Here is a 12447-nt window from a genome sequence, read left to right on the forward strand (position 1 = left end):
AGGCAAACTTATCAAGGAGAACATTTTATCAATCTTTAACTTCCCCTATTACTTTATTATGCTTTTTAATAGTAATTTTTTCCTGATGAGTTAAGTAAGAGTTGAAAATATTGACTAGGTTGTCTAGTTACACTTCTTTTCAAAACTAACAATAGGGATTTATTTGTAACCTTTTCCTATCATAATGTAATATGAAAGTGGGTGTTATGCTTTGAAAGTACTATTTAAAAGCAATTAGATTTATTCTTAGCTTAAGGAATTATGGTGGTTAGAGGTTTTATGAAATCAGACTGAAGATTATGACTCCAACTTTAATATGCTTTTTAAAGACTAGTGTACAGAAATGCTGCTGATGTTATAAATCTGATCATTAGATACTAGAATTGAAAACAGACAACTTTGTATTTGGCCACTAGTGGCTATTGAATTGTTATTATTCTCTATAACTTTCACAATCCCTTCTATATACTATAAACTAAGAATGTCAAAGAGTTCTTATATTGTTCCCCTCTTCAATATTATTTTGAGGCAAAACATTACCTATACTGTTGTTGGTAGAAAATTTTAATGAATGATTGGTAATAATTGAATTTCAATAATATAATTAAGGAATCAAGGCAAGAAAGAGTTTTACGGGTCATGAGGGATTTATTACAGAAGAGAGTGTGTGTGTGTGTGTGTGTAGCTTTTAACTGTAAACTTGTTCATTCCTTATTGGTGAAATTCAATGCATTGTACAATACTCCCTTGAATGATGAACACACCTAAATTCATAATCTTAGAACTTTCAAAGGCTACGAAGGCAAATATTTGAAAGTGGTGGTGAAAACACCAAGGTAACATGCCTCTTTTTATATTTGCTACCATAAGTTTCACTTTAAGGGTATCCAGTTTGTAATTTGGAAATTCTATTCACTTTTAGAACTTTGAAAGTACTTGATAATTTTACTTCTTGTAGCACAGCACCCTAATTTTAGAATTATTGTTCAGTGGCCTGATTATTTTATATTTATTTTCCAGGTCTGTTTACCTATAATTAGCGCTGAAAATTGGAAACCTGCTACAAAAACTGACCAAGGTAAGTTTTTGAAAGTGAAAAGATTGACAGTAACTTATTTTTATTTGTATAGTTAAACTATGGTAATTGTTTAACCAAGTTTGTATGACATTTTTAATGGTTGATGTCAAAATTTCATGGAGAAAATTTCCCATGCAGATTTCAGCCATATAATTTTTGTAGTAGATATCTTTAAATTTCCAAATTTTACCGGTTTGATTTTCTTTTTTTAGTCCAATTTATTTTACAATATTTTGTTTACTTAAAGGTATTGCTTTATTGCAACCCCATCAATCATATATATATACACCTGTTTTGTGGTCTGTTCCCCTTTCCTTTTATTCTAGATAGAAGAGGTGAGATTATTAATACAGGATCCACCTGAATGCACTTATAGAAGCCATCTTCCTTTCACACTAAGACTACATTGTTGGAAACGCATTGGACACAATCTCAAAAATTACAAATATTCAATCATTAGTTGTTCCAACACTGAGTACTTACCTCGAACTACTTGCCTCCTCCCAACCGACCAGAGTTTTGTGTAGTTTACCCTACTCCCGTTTTCTATGAGGGGTAACCTCAGGTGGTGTGATACGTGCCCTGAGGCGACCCCGGGTCAGAGAGCATGCTTGCTCAGGTCTCGGTCCACAGTAAGTTCTCTGGTCGCGTCGCGATAACATCATGACGCTCTCCTTATCCAGTGCGACCCTTTGTGTCTCACGCGGCTGCCACGTGGTACCTTTGTGCTCCCCCTTATCCTTTCCCTTTGTGTTCCTGTGTCTCGCAGTATCTTACTAGTACTTAATGGAGCATCCCCGCCGTTTTCCTTGGCCTATGGCCGGTAAATCGTGTGGTGCCTTCCTGTCGAAACCTGAAGTTGACCCGCACTCTTTGTGTTCTTCGTGTAGGGGCCGTGTGTGTGTTCCCCTACAGCCACGTGTCCGGAGTGCGAGTCCTGGAACGAGGTGCAGTGGGTGCGTTACGGCACCAAAAAGAAGGCGTCTAAGAGATCGCCTAAGAAGCCAAGCGTCTCTTCTCCTCTTGCTTCACCGGGCGTATCGTCAGACAGAGCCTCGCTGCCGCCTTCCCCTACCCAGAGTAGGGGACGAGGTAAGTTAGTTGCGGGGAAGAGGCCTGTGGCCCTTCCCCAGGAGTCTGATTTACGGGATAGTGGTGTTGTGGCGTCATTCCAGGCAAGTGAGGGGCCTGAGGGAGGGACGGGAGTGTGTTCGGGGGACGGAACCCTGGTGCAAGCAGGGCCCGTCTCCTCAGATGATCCTATGTGGGGAAAAACTGTGCCTACCTCTTCTCCCGCCTCATGGACGTGTTTTTTGGGTGCTTCCGCAGCCGAGGGTTCCGCCGAGAAGGAAGACTCGCCGCCGTCGAACTCCCTCGCGTGGTTGTCGCCGAAGAGGCCCTTCTGGTCTCCGTTGAGGATGGAGGAAGGTTTTGAAACCTGGTCCCCCATCGAGGAACTCCCACACTCCCCTCCAACGCCTCCAGCTACTTTTCCGTCTGTCTTCCTACAGCCCTCTTCTTCCATCGAGCGACGCGTGGACCCATCAACAACGCGGTACGAGTCGGGCCTGCTGTTGAGAACATGCAAGTCGTCGGGCTCCTCGGCTGAAGCCTACTCTTGCTCCTCGGAAGACGGAGCCCCGAGGGACCGTAGGAGACGTCTTGAGAGGTCGCGCAGGAGATGTCTTGAGAGGTCGCGCAGATGTTCTCGTTCTCGCTCCCACTCCAGATCCCGCCACGGGGGTAGGCGCTCTAGATCCCCCAGGAGGAAGTTTAGGAGAAGTGACTCCCCGGGGGAAGAATGGGTCTTCATCCCTCAGGAGGAAGTTTAGGAGTAGTGACTCCCCGGGGGAAGAATGGGTCTTCATCCCTCGTAGCAAACTTCTCGAGATGTCAGCAGTTCCGGGCCCCTCGAACTGGCTCCCAAGGGCTCGCTCACCAGTGAGGTATGTTTCCAGCGGCAGATACGATCAACGGAGAGAGTCGTCTCTTCAGGTCCCAGCGGACAGGCATAAGTCCGCGAAGGTTCTGACTCCATCCGCCCAGCGGAGAGAGTCGCCCCTTCGGTCTGGCAGCCGCGTCCCGACCTCCAAGTCAACGTTGAGTCGGCAGGAACGAGCAAGCCCGCATCTACCTGGACCTCCGTAAGCAGGGATAAGTCCAGGACGGAGGCCTCTGTCCCGACGGCGATGCCCGTGCTACGCCCTGAGCCGCCGAAGTTGGACCATTCCAAGATGTTTCCTCCCCCCGCGCGGGCGACCTCCTTCACAGGCAGCTGAGCGCCCTACGGAGGAAATGGACGACAGCGTAGAAGGTTCAGCAGCAGAAGTTTTGGCTTGCCGGAGGGTAATAGGACTCATTAGGAGGCATCACAGACTAGACGAACCCGAGCCCTCCTCCGACGAAGTCTGGCTCTCGAGCCTCAGCAGGCTGGTTGATGCCCCGGTGCAGCAGAGACCCTCACGAGCCTTGCCTTTGGCTAGGGATGTTAGGCTGGGTAGGGCTCACGTGGACAAGATCGTGGAAAACCATGCAGAAGCCCCCCAGGACCCAGAGCTCCTCCAAGCTTCTTCAAGGCCTAAAATCCCAGAACAGGTTTTACCTTCCTGAAGGGCATCGCGCAGGTCCCTGTATTGTGGAGCCTGCAATCGCTGTCCTGGGACAAGGAGCAGCTGAAGAGAGGGCTACTACTGCCCCGATCTGTTTCTCCCCTTCAGAAGCTGCCATGATGGAGGAATTAGCCAAGGACCTGGTGAACGTTTCCTTGTGGCTGTATTGGTGGGCCTCCACGCTGGTAGGCTTCCAGTCCTCCTACGACCTCACTATCCCGGAGAACCAGGCCTTACTGAAGAAGCTGATTAGCTCGGGAGGTAAAGCCCTTAAGTTTCTCTCATACCAATCCATCGCTCAGGCCGCCAATTGGGTTCTGCGGAAAAGGGACACGGTGCTCAACAAGCTCGTAAGGAGGCTCCCCGACAGAGAAGCGAGGTCCCTGAGGAGCTTACCCCTGTGAGATGACTCAGTTTTCCCCCTGAAAGCAGTGGAAGAGACGGTAGAGAGGGTCAGTAAGCTGAAGGTTACGGGAGACTCCAGACCCCCTCCAGCGAGAAGACCTACCCATAGAAGGGCACCCTCCGACGTCTCCCATCCTCCTCGCGCCTCACCTAGTCAACCCAGGAGAGACGCCCCTACTACGGCCTAGTCTCAGTCTTCGCAGCCCTCCCGTAGAGGAACGTCTTCAACGCAGTCATCCTTCAGGCCTTCCTATGCGGCAGCCAGAAGAGGTTGTTCAGGCCGCGCCTCTAGAAGGAGATAGGGAGAGAGGCCCCCTACTCCTGCCGAAGCCTCAGGTGGGGCGATGCCTCAAACATTCTTGGCAAGCATGGAAAGACCACGGAGCAGATCCTTGGACCGTAGCAGTCCTGAAAGAAGGGTACAGGTTGCCCTTCCTGGCAGACCCCCCACCTCTAATGCCAGATCAACAGGCAGTGTGGTTGGCACCCAAGGACCCCTAGAGAAGGACGGCCTTACAAGAGGAGGTCTCTGCGGTGCTGGCGAAAGGGGCGATAGAACCAGTCAAGAACTTGGTCCCGGAGTTCTACAGCAGACTCTTCCTGGAGGAGAAAGCCATAGGGGGCTGGAGACCAGTCATAGACCTCTCATCCCTCAACAAGTTCGTGTGCAGGACCGACTTCAAGATGGACACCCCAAAGTCGGTCCTAGCAGCCTTGAGGGAGGGGGACTTCATGATGTCCATAGACCTCAAGGACGCATACTTTCAAATCCCTGTTCACCCCTCCAGCAGAAAGTACCTGAGGGTGAAATGGGGGTACCCAAGCGTTGCAGTTCAAGACCCTCTGCTTTGGTCTGTCCACAGCCCCTCAGGTCTTCACGAGGGTCTTCACAACAGTCTCAGCCTGGGCACACAAACAGGGTATCCGCCTGATTCGTTACCTGGACGACTGGTTGTTGCTTTCAGCCTCGGGAAGTACTGAGGGAGCAAGGCGCAAAGCTCCTGCAGTTCTGCAACGTCCTGGGTATCATCATCAACCTAGAGAAGTCCCAACTGATACCCTCCACCAGGATGACCTACCTCGGAATGGTTCTGGACTCCCGGTTGGCGAGAGCTTTCCCTTCCGCAGAGAGACTAGACAACTTGGACCAGATCCTCCGGCCCTTCCCGTCGGACCATCCTAGGAGAGCCAAGGACTGGCAAAGACTGATAGGCCACCTCGTGTCGCTGGAGAAGCTAGTCCCCCAGGGGAGACTAAACTCAGGGGAGTTCAATGGAACTTGAAGGAGACCTGGAACCAGAGAGACTCCCCCCACAAGGTGGTCCCGGTGTTCCCGGAGATGAAGGAAGTTCTAGAGTGGTGGCTCGCCAGACCGAACACCCTCAAGGGAATGCCCTTCGCAGCCGACCCTCCGGAGATGCTTCTGTTCACGGACGCATCCAAGGAGGGGTGGGGTGCCCATCTCCTCGGCAGGACAGCAAGAGGAAGTTGGACGGACGAAGAGAAAAACCAGCACATAAACGTACTAGAGATGAGGGTAGTGCGAAGAGCGTGCCTAGAGTTCGTCCATCGGCTCCGGGGAAACACCGTGGCACTGATGTGCGACAACGCCACGGTGGTGGCCTACATAAAGAAACAAGGAGGACTAAAATCGAAGGAGTTGTGCGTCCTCGCGATGGGACTGCTGGAATGGGCCGAGGAGGAACAGATCAAGATCTCAACAAGGTTCATTCCAGGGAAGAGAAACGTCCTGGCTGACGGCCTCAGCGGAATGGGTCAAGTGGTAGGATCCGAGTGGTCCTTGCACCCGGAAGTGGCCAAGACCCTCATTCAGAAATGGGGATCGCCAGTGTTGGACCTCTTCGCAACGAGACTGAACGCACAGCTCCCCGTGTTTTTTCTCCTGTGCCAGATCCAGAAGTGGCGTTCGGGGACGCCTTCCAGCACCCTTGGGACAACCTCGACGTTTACGCCTTCCCTCCCTTCGGGATGCTCAGACAGGTCCTCAACAGGGTGAGGCGAGCGGACAACCTGTGGATGACTTTAGTAGCGGCCTGGTGGCCGGAGAGAGAGTGGTTCGCGGATCTAAAGGAACTGGCGCGCATTCCACCTTGGCCCCTTCCGGACAGGCCAGACCTTCTCCGGCAGCCCCACTTTCAAAGGTTCCACGAGAACCCTCGGTCCCTCCGCCTTCACGCGTGGAGGTTATCGAGCATCTCCTGAGGAAGGAAGGATATTCTTCTAGAATGGAAGCAAGGATGTCAGGGTATCTGAGGCGTTCATCAGCGGCAGTATACCTGGCAAAGTGGGCCACATTCACTAAGTGGTGCGTCTCGAGGAACATCAAACCAGAGATAGCGGACTTTCTAGTCTATCTCAGGGACGAGGTAAACATGTCCATTCCAGCCATCAAAGGAGTCCGGACTGCTCTGGGTCAAGTCTTCCTCCTGGAGTGCATTGACCTTGGTGCCTCCAGACATATCTCGATGCTCATCAGGGGCTTCAAACAATCGTGCCCCTGTGGGACGTGGCCAGAGTCTTGAAGATGCTGTCAGAACCTCCCTTCGAACCCCTAAAGGACATCTTGGACAAGGAACTCACCCTCAAGACAGTTTTTCTGGTAGCTTTGGCATCAGCAAAACAGGTAGGGGAGTTGCACGGACTGTCGTACGAGGTGTCACACTCGAAGGGTTGGCGTGAGGCTATCTTCAGGTACGTCCCATCCTTCGTGGCAAAGACTCGGAATCCAACCGTTTGGGATCCCAAGTTTGAAGGGTTCTCAGTGCCCGCAATCCCTCGATCGGACAACTCGTGGGACTTGCTGCTGTGCCCTGTCAGGGCAGTACGAAAATACTTAGAGAGGACAGCCAGACTTCGACCCGAGATCAAGAGTCTGTTCATCTCCTCGGGACTAGTGAAGAAGCCAGTCTCCAAGAATACTATCTCCTTCTGACTACAGCAGGTGATCGTCAGGGCCTACAGTAGTGCAGGGGTCCCCCTTCCAGGAAAGCCCAGACCCCATGACATTAGGGGTCTAACTACTTCGTTGGCATTTGAGAAGAATATGGCAGTGGGCCAGATCCTGAGGGCAGGTACTTGGTCTAACCAGTCGACCTTCACAGCTCACTATTTGAAGAACTACTCGAAGTCCCGGGACGGGTTCTCGATAGGTCCCGTCATTGCCGCGCTCCAAACGGTTTAAAGGTGCAGCCCCAGTGATAACCGCAGGTAGAAAGTCCAAGAGTCACAGGTTCCCTCCTTAACCCTCTTGTTCTTCCTTCCCCTGCTCCCTTACCGAAATGACTCCAGTAGTCCCCTGAAACTGCCATGGGATACACTATCTTTGGAAGGACATGTCTCCTTGGATTTCTTGTAGAAGTGAGCCACCCATCCTTCCCCGAGTGCCTTGCTGGACCTCATGGAAACCTAAGCTATCAAGAACTTACTGGGGATCGAGACCTGAGCAAGCATACTCTCTGACCCGGGTTCGTCTCAGGGCACGTATCACACCACCTGAGGTTACCCCTCATAGAAAACGGGAGTAGGGTAAACTACACAAAACTCTGGTCAGTTGGGAGGAGATCCCAGATACTCCTAAGAAAGTAGTTCGAGGTAAGTACTGTTAGGAAAAATACAAATTACTTGAAATTTGTGATATTTTTTGACTAAAAATTTTATTTTTAACCTCTTTGCTACGATGTCAAAACTTGCCGGGTATCACACACGATGATGCAACAGATACATAATTTACAAATATAAACCATACAGAAGTTAAAATCACTTGTATATCCTGCAAAAGTGTACAACTGATGGTTGTATATCACAGAAAATTTCACTAAAAAATCTACCCTCCCTGATATTAGCCCCTCCGTTTTTCTTCAGCCAACCAGCATATTTGCAATTCTAGCCTTTATTCCTGGTCCTGAAAGAGATATTTTAGTTACCATGTATAATCACACTACACTAGCCAATGGCAATATTCTCTACCTGAAGCATTACTCAACACCCACCCCTGACACCTCCCAGCTTAGAGATGTAGGAATGCTCACATCTCGCCCCACTAACAACTGAAACACCTGCGATTCTAGTCTTTATTTATGATTATGTACGAGCTATTTTAATGTATTTCTATGTTGGAATATGTTCAAATCACACAAATCATTCCCTTGATGTAAGACGTAGCTGTGTCGCTCTTTTCCCCTCCACTCGTTCCCGTTACTCCCCCTCTGACTCCCATCAACAATGCCACCCAAAACACCAGTCATGCAAGTTGTGAAGAGCTTTGTTTGGTCGAATGTTATCACACATATATCTAAAGACACACCATATCTCATTACTATGAATATCTGAAAATGTCGCAATCCATATCTTATTTCTCTTCCTCATGGTTTTTTTTTTTTTAATGTGAAGGATCTAATTTGATATTATTACTGTTCTTGAAATATTTTATTTTGATGGTTTATTCTTCTCTTGTAGTTTATTTATTTCATGGGCTATTTTTTCCTATTGAGCCCTTGGGTTTATAGCATCTCGCTCTTTCAGCTAGGCTTGTAGCGTAGCTTGCATTAATAATTATGATTATATCTTTCCCTTATTTTTTATAGATTTCAGAATTCCTACATCTTAGGATATTTCCTCTATATTGTATCACTGATCACATTTGTAATCCTGATAGCTGTAAACACAGTGACACACGACACATTACACACAACACATTTTTTCTTGTTTTTTCATCTATAATTTCTACAAAATATAATTTTCATGTCTTAGAAGTATATTTCATATTAGTATTGTTTATTGTTTTCATGAGTTAAAGTTAACCCTACTGTCATTATTTCCATTTATTGACATTCTACACAGTATTTGTCATATTCTTATATACTCATACCCTACTTCCAAGCCTGTAAAATAGCCAAAACAGGAATAGTCGATATTGTCAGTCGCCCAAGGTGGAACGACCAAAGGGCAAGTAAACCTTTTGTCTAACACACACACACGCACACACACACACACACACACACACACTCTCTCTCTCTCTCTCTCTCTCTCTCTCTCTCTCTCTCTCTCTCTCTCTCTCTCTCTCTCTCTCTCTCTCTCTCTCTCTCGTGTGTGGTGGTTAACTTAGTCTTGAACTCTGCGACAATTGTTTCCAGTATCAATGTCAACTTATTCATCAAAAGGGGAATTAACATCTGGGACTAGAGCGCCCTCCAATTTTAAGAAACAAACTTTTCACAGGATCATAGTGATGGTGTTATGGTCAGAAACATGTCTCAACACACGAGCAGGCTCACCTGAGCACGCCAGTGCTTCGGATCGTGCGCTTGTTCCCCAGTAGCGACTCATGACGTTCCCCCTACGAGAGTAGAAGAAAACCCTGTCGAGAGGAACTAGTTTTCTTTCTTGAAGGACGACATACTTTGGTATTTAAGTTCTTGTGAGCACTGTGCCTCCAAGCATGCAAGTTTTGGATAATCATTTATTGATGAATTTACACATCTTTAAGAAGAGACAGGAGTATATTAGCATATCTACTTCATGCCCAAAGAAGTAGAAAAGATCCAAGAGTGGTCGTTCTCCCTTAGGTTTGTCCTCAAGGTTGGGAAAGTCGGACTGATCCCGGCTACTGAAACTTCTTCGGTTAACGTCTTGGAGGGCAGACCAAAGAAGATCAGCGACCTTAGGATTAAAGGGCAAACTCCAAGGTCTTGTATCTCTCTGCATACCCTAGAGAACAGGGAGACCTTCCCATTAAGATGATCCCCCAGTCTTCAGTTTTGGAAAGCCCGGCCGTTGACCTTGCGCCGGGTATTATTGTACTAGGAAAGAACATTCAGGTAGACCAATAGAGGTATCGTTCATGCTGCTACTATTGCTGTTACAGTATAGCTAAAGGAACTTACTTACATCCCAACCAGTACCTATGGGTTAGTTAACAATTGAGAGCTATTATTATTATAATAAGCTAAGCTACCACCCTAGCTGGAAAAGCAGGATGCTATAAGTTTAAGGGTTCCAACAGGGAAAAATAGCCCAGTGAGGAAAGGATAAAAGGAAATTAATAAACTACAAGAGTTGTAATGAACAAGCTAAATAAAATATTTTAAAAACTGTAACAGCATTAGATTAGATCTTTCATATATAAACTGTAAAAACTTGAAGAAAAACAAGAGGAACAGAAATATCGTAGAATAGTGGCCCGAGTGTACCCCCAAGCAAGAGAGAACTAACCCAAGACAGTGGAAGGCCATGGTACAGAGGCTATGGCACTACCCAAGACTAGAGAACAATGATTTGATTTTGAAGAGTCCTAGAAGAGCTGCTTACCATAGCTAAAAGAGCCTCTTCTACACTTACCAAGAGGAAAGTAACCACTGAACAATTACATTGCAGTAGTTAACCCCTGGAGCGAAGAAAAATTGTATGTTAATCTTTGTGTTTTCAGTTGTATGAGGACAGAGGAGAATGTGGAAAGAATATGCCAGACCATTCAATGTACTAGTAGGCAAAGGAAAAGTGAGCCGTAACCAGAGAGAGGGATCTAATGTAGTACTGCCTGGCCAGTCAAAAAACCCCATAACACTCTAGGTGTAACTGCTACTGCTGTTCACCTTTGAGCTGTTACTGGGTTTTTTGGTACCTTCAGGGTTGGTCAACAAGGTGAAACCAGTGCAGCAGTGACTAGTGTTTGCATTAATACCAGGTGATGGGTCCCTCTGAACCAAACACCTACCAGGTAATTGAACACTAGGACCTCATACCTCTCTGATTTTCACAGTTTATTTCAGAAGTCAAAAGAAATGAAAAAACGCAATTGCAAGAACTCATGGGGAATTTAGTCAATCTCCTCAATTTTGATGAAGTGATTATCCCACACAGATGCAGATGAGGGCAGCAGGCCGTGAATCCACTACAGCTCACCTGCATACTGTGGGTCTAATCCGTTCTGTGAGGGGCCAATCACCAGTGTCAATAGGTACCATATGGGTTCAATTGGCGTAGTGATCAAGTAGCTTGAATGCCCTCCCTCACAGTTTACCTGGACAATGGAGTATCAATTTGATCTCTCTTCTTTCCTAAGGTACATCAGTAACTTGGAGGAGGTTAGATCGCTTGGTACTGGTCTTACCCCCCCCCCCCAGCGCACTGTGTATTGTGTCAAGCTTGTTGGTTACTGATCTTTGCTCTGGGATATCGAGCAACAAGCCAGCCTGACCACATATGTTCACTAGAGGGAGGGTACACAGTACTGCTCTTGTTCTCTGGAACAAAAGATAGTTTCCAAGACATAGAATGAGACCATTCATGACCTGATGCATCGTCTGCTTCCTGATTATATTTTCCAGGATCTGTTTGGATTTGAGTATTAATATTTTTGGAAGAGTAAACTATACCAGAACAGGTCTGTAGCTTAGGGATATAGTCTGTCAACTAATGCTTGTTATGAGACACTTAACTCCGTTTTAGCAGACACAATTGCTATAAGAATAGGTGCTGGACTCCTCATATGCCTCTCAGTTGGGTGATGTTGAGGCTACAGTGAAAGAGGATGCCATGAATTGTTACTCCTTCATCCCGTGTGGTATCTTTCAGGGCCTCTGGTCTTTCAAGGGAGACTTACCAAGCCTTTGGTGTTGGTCATGCCTTCTGGCTGGGGTTTAAGAAAGGGTCCGACCTTCTCCAAATCCCAGCAATAACCACCTCTAGCTTCTTCATCGAAGAGTCATCGTAGTCCCTCCTATTCTCTTTTTCAGACATTTCTCAAAAAGCTCCTATTAACTTTGTAGTTTCTGCTCTTGTCCTTTGGTAAGGAGTGACAGATCTCACTGGTTGACCTTTATTGTAGGTTTCATTTAGGTGGATCCATAGGCCAAGTTATGGTGAGCATTTGCTCAAATCGGCATCATTCCTGTCGTGACTAAGGAGGAAAGTCGTGGCCTTTAGGAAACTGCTCTCCCTCTTCTGGAAAGAGTATCACCTTTCATCTTTCGACTTACCATCGTGGTTCAGCTAGAGGCTGTGAGCCTGATTTGAGAGATTTCTCCTAGAATTGGATGCAGGTGAACTGTCCCGGATACGGTTTGGACCCAGGCAAAGGGGGAGACTTTGTCCACCTTCCCTATCCCAGCTGAGAAAACAAGCATCCTTGCCTTTAGAGAGTAGCTCTCTGTCAGGAGGGACTAACAGAGCTCACCCACTGTTTGATTTCTTCGGATTATGCCAAGCAGATCATGGCACCAGTTAAAAGTCAGCGATCCCACACGTGTTGCTTCCCAGCACCGTAGGCCAGGTAAGGGTAGGGTATAAGCTGTCCTTAAAACAACCCTTATCCTCTGAAAGGGAGTGACAGTTCAT

The 12447-nt window shown here is 47.3% G+C and overlaps 1 protein-coding gene across 1 annotated transcript in view; it reads left to right on the top strand.

The window, feature by feature from the left end:
• The window catches only part of LOC137617230 (ubiquitin-conjugating enzyme E2 L3), a 31143-nt gene that overhangs the window by 11533 nt on the left and 7163 nt on the right, over positions 1-12447 (top strand). Inside the window, exon 4 of the mRNA XM_068347172.1 lies at positions 1021-1078. Coding sequence (XP_068203273.1) covers positions 1021-1078 — 58 coding nt within the window. The remainder of the gene's footprint in view (positions 1-1020; positions 1079-12447) is intronic.

The sequence above is a fragment of the Palaemon carinicauda genome, chromosome 23 (genome assembly GCF_036898095.1).
Source record: "Palaemon carinicauda isolate YSFRI2023 chromosome 23, ASM3689809v2, whole genome shotgun sequence".
NCBI lineage: Eukaryota > Metazoa > Arthropoda > Malacostraca > Decapoda > Palaemonidae > Palaemon > Palaemon carinicauda.